This window comes from Lethenteron reissneri, unplaced genomic scaffold (assembly GCF_015708825.2).
Source record: "Lethenteron reissneri isolate LAM-NWPU_2019-01 unplaced genomic scaffold, ASM1570882v1 scaffold_86, whole genome shotgun sequence".
In the NCBI taxonomy this organism is placed as follows: domain Eukaryota; kingdom Metazoa; phylum Chordata; class Hyperoartia; order Petromyzontiformes; family Petromyzontidae; genus Lethenteron; species Lethenteron reissneri.
Genome location: NW_026892395.1, coordinates 18,526 through 30,238, shown reverse-complemented (window position 1 = coordinate 30,238; position 11,713 = coordinate 18,526). Strand labels below are relative to the sequence as shown.

The following is an 11,713-nucleotide window of genomic DNA, read 5'->3' as shown; positions in this document are numbered from 1 at the left end:
TGACCTCATCGGCGACAACGCCAGGGGCGGTGTGCCTCGCAAGTGACGTCATGTCACCCACTCCCGACCGCGAAGCTCTTGGGCGTGACGTCACCTCCATCCCAGTGCCAATCCTTATTTGGGCAAAGCCACGCCCGGTGACTGGGGGCTCATTAACATAATTTATTTAAGTTACAGAGCCGCTCGTTGCGGGAGGGGAGTATTCACTTTAAGATGTTTCTAGTGCGTGTTCATGTTTCCTGTTTGTTGCCGTTGCACCCGATTCAAGAGCCGAATGGCTCCCGGGGCGACACCGAAAACTTGAACTTGAATCCCGGAAGTGACGTCACGGCCTGTGCCGCGTGACGTCACGAGGCAGCAGCAGCAGCTGCTCCTGCCGCCTCGTGTGAACTGCAACCCGAGGTGAGAAATTCTCATCGCGGTTGTGGTGGTTGTGGTTGTTGTGGTGGTGGTTGTGGTGGTGATGGTGGTGGGGGTGGTGGTTGTGGTGGTGGTGGTTGTTGTGGTGGTGGTTGTGGTGGTGGTTGTGGTGGTGGTTGTGATGGTGGTTGTGGTGGTGGTTGTAGTGGTGGTGGTTGTTGTGGTGGTGGTTGTGGTGGTGATGGTGATGGTGGTGGTTGTGGTGGTGATGGTTGTTGTGGTGGTTTGTTGTGGTGTGGTTGTGGTGGTTGTGGTGGTGGTGGTTGTGGTGGGTTGTGATGGTGGTGGTTGTGGTGGTGTTGTAGTGGTGGTGGTTGTTGTGGTGGTGTTGTGGTTGTGGTGATGGTGGTTGTGATGGGGTGGTTGTGGTGGTGATGGTGATGGTGGGGGTGGTGGTTGTGGTGGTGATGGTTGTTGTGGTGGTTGTTGTGGTGGTGGTGGTTTGTGGTGGTGGTGTGGTGATGTGGGGGTTGTGGTGATGGTGGGGTGGTGGTGGTGGTTGTGGTGGTGGTGATGGTGGTGGTTGGGTGGTGGTTGTTGGTTGTGATGGTGGTTGTGATGGTGGTGGTTGTGGGGTTGTGGTGGTGTGGTTGTGGTGATGGGTGGTTGTGGTGGTGGTGGTGTGATGGTGGTGGTTGTGGTGGTTGTGATGGTGGTGGTTGTGTTGTATGGTGGTTGTGGTGGTTGTGATGATGGTGGTTGTGGTGGTTGTGATGGTGGTGGTTGTGGTGGTGGTTGTGATGGTGGTGGTTGTTGTGGTGGTTGTTGTGATGGTTGTGATGGTTGTGATGGGGTGGTGGTGGTGGTTGTGGTGGTGGTTGTGATGGTGGTTGTGGTGGTGGTTGTGATGGTGGTTGTGGTGGTAGTGGTGGTGGTGTGGTTGTTGTGGTGGTGGTTGTGTGGTGGTTGTGGTGGTGATGGGGGTGGTGGTGGTTGTTGTGGTGGTGTGGTGGTGGTGGTTGTGGGACCTTTGTCTGTGTCTACCTTCATAGGTGCTGCTGCTACTCGCTACCATCACCACAACCATCATCACCACCACCATCACACATCATCACCATCACCATCATCATCACCATCATCACCATCATCACCATCGTCACCATCATCACCATCATCACCATCATCATCACCATCGTCACCACCAGGGTACCATCTCCACCACCAGGGTACAATCACCATCGCCACCAGGGTACATCGCCATCATCACCATCATCACCATCATCACCACCAGGGTACAATCACCATCATCACCATCGCCACCATCACCACCATCACCACCATCGCCACCAGGGTACAATCACCATCACCACCATCATTACCATCATCATCATCACCATCGCCACGAGGGTACAATCACCATCGTCACCATCATCGTCACCATCACCATCGTCACCATCACCATCGTCACCATCATCACCATCGCCACCAGGGTACAATCACCATCGTCACCATCATCGTCACCATCACCACCATCATCACCATCATCATCGCCACCAGGGTACAATCACCATCATCACCATCATCGTCACCATCACCACCATCGCCACCAGGATACATCGCCATCGTCACCATCATCGTCACCATCACCACCATCGCCACCATCATCACCATAGTCAACATCACCATCATCACCATCATCGTCACCATCATCACCATAGTCAACATCACCATCATCACCATCATCGTCACCATCATCACATCATCGTCGATGTGTCTCTGTGTCTCTCCCCGTGTCTCTGTGTCTCAGCGTGTCTTGTGTGTCTCTGTGTCTCTCCGTGTCTGTGTGTCTCTGTGTCGCAGCGTGTCTCCCCGTGTCTCTGTGTCACACCGTGTCTCTGTGTCTCTCCGTGTCTGTGTGTCTCTGTGTCGCAGCGTGTCTCCCCGTGTCTCTGTGTCTCTGTGTCTCTGTGTCACACCGTGTCTCTGTGTCTCAGCGTGTCTCCCCGTGTCTCTGTGTCTCAGCGTGTCTCCCCGTGTCTAAATTCCTCTTGATATGCAGATTCCTTTGTCAAGGCGCCCCTTCCCCCCTCCAACCCAGCTTAAATATACGCTGCCAAGCCTGGTGGTGTTTCATTCAGACGCCGTCTTCCCGACAGACCTGTTCTTCACCTGAGGACGGCTGCTTGCGTTGTGGCCGAAACGTCGTGAGAATTGTATTTTATTATGTTAAATTTGTCGCCAGGGCGTGCAACCCAGACGGGGCACTGACACCACAGCGAGCCAGACTCGCAGTGCAGGCAAAGCCGAGAAGACCCCCGACCCGGATGAGAAGCAGCGAGTCGGTGACTCGACCCAGTCGCCTGCGGCGCCTGTGTCCCTGGCCGTGGAGGCCGGCCCCGGCTCCCCCCTCCCCAGGCGGACACCGGCCCCACGGCGTCCCCGGGGGGGCGGCGGCGGCCGTCTGATCGGCCGGGACGGCTCGAGCCGCCGGCGCTGGGCTCCGCGGGGTCCCCGCGCCGCGCTGCGCCGCCTCGGCGACCTGTGGACGTGGCTGCTGGAGCTGCGCTGGGGGCTGGTGCTGCTCGCGTTCGCCGCCAGCTTCACGCTCTCGTGGCTCCTGTTCGGCCTCGCCTGGTACGCGCTGGCGCTGCTGCACGGCGACCTGGGCCCCCCGCCCCCCTCGGGCGCCGTGTGCGTGCGGCGGCTCACGGGGCTGCTCGCCGCATTCTCGTTCGCCCTGGAGACGCAGCTGACCGTGGGCTACGGGGCCATGCACCCCGACCCCGAGGCGTGCCCCGCGGCCGCCGCGCTGCTGGGCACGCACATGGTGCTGGGACTCATGCTGGACGCGTTCATGACCGGTGAGAGAGGCAGTGTGTGTTAGTGTGTGTTAGTGTGTGTGTGTGTTAGTGTGTGTGTGTGTTAGTGTGTGTGTGTTAGTGTGTTAGTGTGTGTGTTAGTGTGTTAGTGTGTGTTAGTGTGTTAGTGTGTGTTAGTGTGTGTGTGTGTGTAGTGTGTGTTAGTGTGTGTGTTAGAGACAGTGTGTGTGTGTTAGTGTGTGTGTGTTAGTGTGTGTGTTAGTGTGTGAGAGACAGTGCGTGTGTGTGTTAGTGTGTGTGTGTTCGAGACAGTGTGTGTGTGTTAGAGATAGTGTGTAAACACCACCACCACCACACCACGTGTGTAAACACCACCACCACCACACCACGTGTGTGAACATCACCACCACCACTCCACGTGTGTGAACATCGCCACCACACCACGTGTGTGAACATCACCACCACCACTCCACGTGTGTGAATATCGCCACCGAGGAGACGGAGGCTGACGGGTGTGGTGCTGGCCATCCATCCCTTCGTGCTCCTCCTTCGTATGTGCTCGCAAACAGCACTCGCCCCACAAGTTGACTACGGTTACACCGAGGACATTTGTCTCAGCGTGCGTGTGAGCGAGTGAGACGCGGCGGTGTGAGCGGGAGGAGGGAGTGTGGCACAGACAGAGTTGCCGTCGTTTTGCTGCCCATACTCCGCTACCGTGGTGGTTTTACTGCCACCGCGACCCGCACCGTTGGGGGTTGCGTGGCTATAATCGCACTCCTCCGTGGCTTCCGAATTCCAGCGTCCATCGCAGGCACGGGCTCCCACAGTCTCTCGCACGCTCCCTCACATTCGCGCGGGATGCAGTCCTCTGATGAAGCTTTCCTGCCAACGTTCAAAGCGCTCCTCTGTCAGCCGTGTGTGTGGCCCCGTGGAGCGGGGGGCGGCTGCTGAGCCGATCCCAGCGGGACTCCTTGCGCGCACGTTGCCACTCGGGACCTCTCCTGGAGATGAGCGGCACAGTTGATGTGAGGGTTGGCCAGAAATGAGCATCTTGACCTCAAGCTTCCGTGACTGTAGCAATTAATAAGCTTGGGTCTACGGGACGTTTCATCTTGTGTTGCGATCGAAGCGTCGTCGTTTTTTGTTGTTTTTTGTTATTTTCTTTGAGCCTATCTACGTGACTTTACCCATTGACCCAAGAATATCAATGAGCACGATGTGATTTGAAGCTTTCGTGACTGCTGGAATCCACACCCCTTTGGTTCTTTCGGTAAAGTCAACACAAGCGGCCGTCCTCGGGCGGGAAACATATAATCCAGCAGTGGATCTGAGCTAGTTCACGTTGATTACCACGAGTGACCCGACCAGCAATGGCCGCCCATTGTAATCTGCGTGCATTCGTTACTTTCCCCTCTTCGCACGCGAAGGGCTCGCGGCGTGTGACGTCGTCGCATCTATCCCTCCAAGGAACGAAACGGGACGGATTTCTCGACAAATCTTGGCCGTCCACTCGACGACGCTAGTTTGTAATTACTGGCGAAGCGTCACACTCCCCTTGTAAATGTTGTGGCTTTGCTCTCCTCCTCCCCGTGGATTCGGCGTCCGGAGCAGCCCCCCCCCCCCCCCCCGCCCGTGGCTAGAGCCGTGCCCGGACACGTGGGGGGCTCCTCTGAGTTTCCGCGCCACGTGGCCGCCGGATTCATGGGGGTTGGCGGGGGGGGGGGAAGTAAAACGCCCGTTTCAATGCTAGTGATGCGAGGATAGACGCAGGTCACCTACAACGCGCACAACAGGCACTCGGCCTCTGTGCATTAGGCAGAAACCGTCCACGGTTCCTGTAGAACTGCTTTGTGGTCCGCTTTTCTTAGGGTCACTATCAGAATACATTTGGATAAACCTCATCAAGAGGTCACCGTCTCCCAAGTTTGTGAGCGACCTACGACGGGAGTGCGAGTCCCCAACGGCTTCTCGGTCTCGTGGTTTGGCACCGAGAGCGCCCTCGGGGGTAGTGGTCAAGTTGTGACGTTTGACAAGTGAAACTAAGCGGTGCTCGCGAGAGTGGAGATGATGAGAAATGGAGCGGAGACGAAAGCTTCAGGTCGGTGTTGAGCACAATCGCAGTTTGGCTTCATTGGGTGAATGCGGCCCCCCTCAGCCCAACATCCCGACGTAGCGGGACCCTCCCGGGTCTCTTGGGACGCGCTGTGCGCGCGACAATTATTAATTGACCCCGGCGGCCGAGCCGCCCCCGTGCCGCCCCCAGGAGCGTTCGTGGCCAAGATGGCGCGGCCCAAGCCGCACACGGGCACCATCCGCTTCAGCGACGTGGCGGTGGTGTGTTGGGGGGGCCGCGGCGGGGAGCGACGCCGCCGCCGCCTCGCGTTCCGCGTCGCCAACCTGCGCCCGTCGGCGCTGCTGGACGTGGCCGTGTCGGCCGTGCTCTACCGCTCGCGGCCGGGCCGGCCTCTCCGCCAGAGCGCCGTCGACTTCTGGCCGGACCAGCTGGGGGCCCGGCCCTGGCCCTACTTCCTCTTCCCGCTGACCTTCCACCACGAGCTGGGCCCCGACAGCCCCCTGCTGCCACTGCTGCTGCGAGAGCCGAGGTGGCCGGACGAGCACGTGGAGCTCGCCGTGTTCCTGCAGGCCACCTGCGAGGGCTCGGGCACCGTCTGCCGTCAGAGGACCTCGTACCTGAGGTCGGAGGTCCTGGCCGGTCGGCTGTTTGCGCCGATCGACGTCGATGTGGAGCGCGGCGTCGTGGACCTGTCTTTGTTCGACGTGACGGTGGCGGAGGTGGAGAGTGGTGTGTAGTGGATGCTCGCGGAGTCTCGGCGACGACACGAGTCGACGCGGTATAAAGGGGGACTGGCACCGCTTGATCCGGCTACGAATCCAATCGCCTCCGCCATCGCCATCATCGGTGCGAGGAGTCGCCTCTCATCGTTGACAAGGCAGCTTCGCTACTGCGCGCAGAATAGCAGCACGTGGCACAGTGAAATCACTCGGGGATGTTAAGAGCAAAGTTCAAAATTACTCCAGCGGTTGTCTGCTAATGAACTGGCCCAAAGCGAAGCACTAACTGCGTACAAGTGGCATTTGCTGTGTACCTTGTGTGTTGCTTAAATGAATGTGATCTGTAGGTTTCGTCGCGACTGACCGAGTGCCCACGTGCGATCGTGGCACCTGTGGCTCGCCCTGAAATGCAATTAAAGTCTCGAGTGTTGTCCAGTCCAACCTTGCTGCTTCCTCGCGTCGTGCAGAGCCACCTTGCTGCCAATCCACTCTCGAGCGGGGGATCTTCAGCCACATTTTCCAGAGCCACGTAAAAGAAAGCTGACATGTGCTGGCGGGTCATGTAACATGTGTGCTTGTGACCACTAATCTGTATGTCTATAGCTCTCCAAACTCTACCGCTTATTCATCTCTCATCTCACTGGCCTGTGTCTTGTCTCCAGGTCTCTCATCTCACTAATCTACCACTTCATGTTTTGGTGGACAGGGTCCTTTTGTTGATGGCACACGAGCCATCAACAAACTATACACTACACTATACACTACACTATACACTACACTATACACTACAATACACTACTATACATTACCATACATTACTATACACTACACTATACACTACTATACACTACTATACACTACACTATACACTACTATACACTACACTATACACTACACTACTATACACTACACTATACACTACACTATACACTACACTATACACTACACCAGCGGTCGGGAACCTATGGCTCGCGAGCCATATATGGCTCTTCCGGTGACGGCATATGGCTCCCAGACAATTTTGAGTTGAAAAAAATAATAATAATTTTAAAAAATCAGTTTGGAACTGATTTTTAAATACTTGTGATATTGCTTAATAATACTGTGTCATTTTAAAGTAAACAGAAATTAGTTTTGAAGATAAATTTCACGGGTCACGGGCCCTGTGACCCGTGACCCGTGGGTCGGGTCGGGAACCAATGGCTCGCGAGCATGTGACGGGTTATTGTAAAGGTGTAGAAATCCATTTGATCAGATAGCCAACTAGTTTATCCGCTTCAACCCTTGTAACGGAAAAGATGGTGAAAATAAAAAAGACAATGATTACCGTGCATTCCAGGCTGCGTGGGCAGAGGAATTTGCATTTGTGGAGAGAGCAGGATCTGCGGTATGTCTAATATGCAATGATAAAATTGCATTGATGAAACGGTCAAATATAAAGCGGCACTTCGATACGCACCATGCTTCATTTGCATCGAAATATCCAGCGGGGGACAGCAGGAAAAAGGCATGCGAAGAGCTACAGCGGAGAGTGCAGACGAGTCAGCAGCAACTACGTGTGTGGACCAAGCAAGGTGACGGGAATTCCGCTAGCTTTGCGGGTGCTTTGGCAATAGTAAGGAATGGAAAGCCATTCACAGATGGCGAGTATGCCAAAACATTCATGCTTGATGTGGCCAATGAACTGTTTGATGACTTCCCAAATAAAGACAAGATAATCAAACGAATAAAAGACATGCCTCTGTCAGCAAGAACTGTTCACGATCGTAGCATCATGATGGCAAATCAAGTCGAGGAAACACAAATTAAGGACATAAACGCCGGGACATACTTTTCTCTCGCGTTAGATGAGTCAACAGACGTTAGCCATCTATCTGAGTTCAGTATAATTGCCAGGTATGCTGCAGGTGACACACTGCGTGAGGAAAGCTTGGCTGTTTTGCCAATGAAAGGGACAACAAGAGGAGAGGATTTATTCACGTCTTTCATGGAGTTTGCTAAATAAAAAAAACTACCGATGGATAAACTTATTTCTGTCTGTACTGATGGTGCACCCTGTATGTTGGGGAAGAACAAAGGATTTGTAGCGATTCTCCGTGAACATGAAAAGAGAGCCATCCTAAGTTTGATTTTAAGAATATCTTTTAACTGTTGAATTCCTATTGGGAAATAATTTGCCTAGTTCCTTTCCTGTTTGAGCAAGCGTATTAATAAAGATGTCGATACGAGTGTAATAATCCTTCTGAGACGGCTTCGGAATCGGTCCTCTTTATTTTCACCACAATACACTTTACTCACACACTCTCCGTTGCTGGCAGACAACAGAGAGCGGGCAGACTTCACACCAGTTCCCACCGCGCACGTGGCACCCAGAGCCCCCGTACGCGCGTGGCATCTCGCTCTGCTCGTTCCCCAGTCTGCTCTCGATCGTTCTCTCTCACTCCCTCTTAATCCCTCCGTCACGTGGTCCCCCCGGCCAATCCTTCATGGACAGCCTCGACCATTCTCGATGGTTCCCTGTCAATCCCGGGACCACGCCTCTCATCCGGCTTCCCATTAGCTGGGGCCCCGAATGGCTGGGCCAATCACTCCTGATGACATGCCGTGATCACGCCGGGGCCATGCTCCCTATCTCAACCCTTATTGGCTACAAAGCAGGATTGGCAAGCCAATCCCCACGTGAACCCTCTATGGCTGTTATTACACGAGTATTAACGTGAGTTTTCTTGCAAATTAATAAAGACCTGATTTGTTTTTAAAGATGACTGATCGTACGTTATTGCTACCATGTTTCCTTTAAAAAACACGGACGAGTTGACATACACACACGAGTGTGCATCCAAACACGACTGTATATACAGCGGTGTGCATTTACACACGAGTGTGCATGTGTTTCTACGAGTTTTAACGTTAATATACTTGCAGAACAATAAAGACCTGACATGTTAAAGATGACTAATCGTCCCTTATTGCTACAATGTTCATAGCGAACACGTGTGGAGGCGAGTTTCAGGTGAAGCATCTCCATCACACAAGTTTACCCTTACCTGGCAGCATCGTGGCAGTCCGCTGGTCACACTCATGACGTCACACTCACGAGCTGTAGGGGCCAGTGAGACTTCCCAAATCTGACTGTTGACTGATGAAGCTAGTTTTAATTACAGACGAAAGGTCGTACTCACATTGTAAATGTTGTGGCTTGGCTCTCCAACACACCGGTGTGCTGTACTAGTGACTAATATGCATGTTCTGTTTACGTGACAACCCTAACTAGTTGGCTTTGTCGGGTGGTAGTGGGTTTCAACGACACATTTGTATATTTAAGCGATCTAACCCAAAAAACCTTTAATATGGACATTATAATAAACCACGCTTACAAGCTAAACCATTCAGATGATTATTCAAAGTTCATGGCAGAGTTTTTTAATATAAAACACTCGTTTTCTAGAAGCACCCCGCTCAACACGATTGTCATTAAATATATTTATAAAACAAAGTCAGTACAGTATAAACTTGCACATTTTATTCCAAATCAAGCTCGAGATCACCAATTTTTGATATTTCAGGCTCTATGTCGCTTTATAATCCTCTAAACTTGCAGCAGTTTAGAGGACATTGGGGGGTGGTATGTACATGTTGTTAGTTTGCACATTTACAATGGCCTGTAAACTGTGATCAATTTATCGACTATGAATATAAGTATAAAATGTTGCAATGCTGATGGAGATATTCTAAGAGGTGCTTTATAGCGTGGTGACTTGATTTTATGGATATTTTTAAGGACTCTTGTTGATGGTGTGTCTAAACAACGAAGGTTATTTGTTATATTCGATCAATTAAAACGGTTACAATTGCTCTGGATACCCATCTGGATGGTATAGTTTGTAAGTGTTGTTTATTATTATAACCATCATCAGTCTATAGCAGTGTGTATTTACACTGATGTGTATGTACAGTGATGTGTGTGTTTTTATTTACCACGTGTTCTCACGGTAAGTGCATTGAATGTGGAGGGGTTACCAGCCCATCGCAACAGTCCGGAGACCTCGTGGGCCTCTGTGATGTCTATGAGCCTTCCCTCTCGGACATTGCTCACATTGACCACAGCTTTACCGCCCTGCACCGCTGATGAGGTAGGGGGTTGTTTTTACAGAACTTTACTCGTGGGCAGGGGAATGCCAAACAACAGGGAGTGTGATAATTGGTTCTTTACCCTTCTATCTGGCAACAAAACTGACACCTTTTTGCAAGGAGTCATGTTTGCATAGACCGCAATACCTGCAGTCATAAATACAAACAAAAGACATAACTCTGATAATGTGCACTGTCCTTGAAGTTGATTGGTCCACACCCGAGACAGCTTTCCTTCGAGCCTAGTCTCATATGGGTTGGACCAGATGACGCCAAAAGGCGCCTTTTGGCGTCATCTGGTCCAACCCATATGAGACTAGGCTCGAAGGAAAGCTGTCTCGGGTGTGGACCAATCAACTTCAAGGACAGTGCACATTATCAGAGTTATGTCTTTTGTTTGTATTTATGACTGCAGGTATTGCGGTCTATGCAAACATGACTCCTTGCAAAAAGGTGTCAGTTTTGTTGCCAGATAGAAGGGTAAAGAACCAATTATCATATTTTTACTGGCAAATGAGGTCCCCATAGTGTAGAAACAGGGAGTGTGGCTCTTCCTTTGAACAAAATAATGAAGGGGCCAACCGTGGCGGTGAGCTGTAGGAAGCTGTATGCCCCACGCGTGGAGTGGTGATTGTTCCTGCCTGCACTGAAGGTGAACATCAGTGTCGGGATGCGGGCAAGGCCGATTAGTCATATGCCTTTCATAATATCCAATATTAGAACCATACTGCTCGAATGAATACATTTTGTATGCATATATATATCGAACTGCGGGCTGTGGGATTTGAATTGCATTATAATCACTCGTATCACATTGCGGTCGTTATTAGATTCACACAATCCACTGCTGGATCTGCCTCTCAATGGATTCGAGAGTAGGATGGCGACAGCGCCGCCGCTGGATGCAGTCCCAGATCGCTCTCACAGTTTATCAACCGTCACCACACCTCGTACCTTACCCACGTCCTTCTTCACTCACCACCGCTCTTCTTACTTTCATCTTCCATCATATAATTTATTTTATTATTTTCATTATTACTTTGGCGTCGCCCGAGTTTTGGGTGGCGGCAGATCCCTGCACCAAACCCGGCCGGCCTGCGTGTTCACTGCACACGCCCCGCGGCGCTACAACAGCTGACAAATGCCGGCTGCGGCAGTGTCACACAACCCGCCTAAACAGCCGCAATCGCACAGAAGATTGTATAATAACAAATAGTATAAAGTGTAATGTTTAATATAATGTATAAGGTAATATAGTATCATAATTGTATAGTGAATATACAGCAGTATGGTATACAGTAGGGTGGGTAGAATAATACATAGTGTAATATTATAATGTATAGTCTAAGGTATAGGGTGGTGTATAGTTATACAGCATATTATTTAATGTTGGGTTTGGTCTATGGCAGTATATAGTACGGGGTAGACTCGTGTGATGTAAGAGAAAAAAGTGTAGCTGGAGGCATATTCTGTTTTTTGCGACGTAAAATTGTAATGTATGAATTTCTGTTAGTAGCTCAGCTTATTGGAGAGTATATTTAGTATACTAATGATACTGATGTAGTTCATATTTTAGTTTTTACGTGTTGGTTTAGTTACTGCAGCTCCAT

General features: G+C 51.5%; 1 protein-coding gene across 1 annotated transcript; it reads left to right on the top strand.

Annotated features, from left to right (window-relative positions):
- Positions 1-2,616: 2,616 nt before the first annotated feature.
- LOC133340161 (inward rectifier potassium channel 13-like) lies at positions 2,617-6,506 on the top strand (the record flags this gene model as incomplete). Its single annotated transcript, XM_061548225.1, has 2 exons — positions 2,617-3,221; positions 5,443-6,506. Coding segments are annotated over 2 exons (1,153 nt in total), but the record flags the coding sequence as incomplete, so codon positions are not given.
- Positions 6,507-11,713: the final 5,207 nt, after the last annotated feature.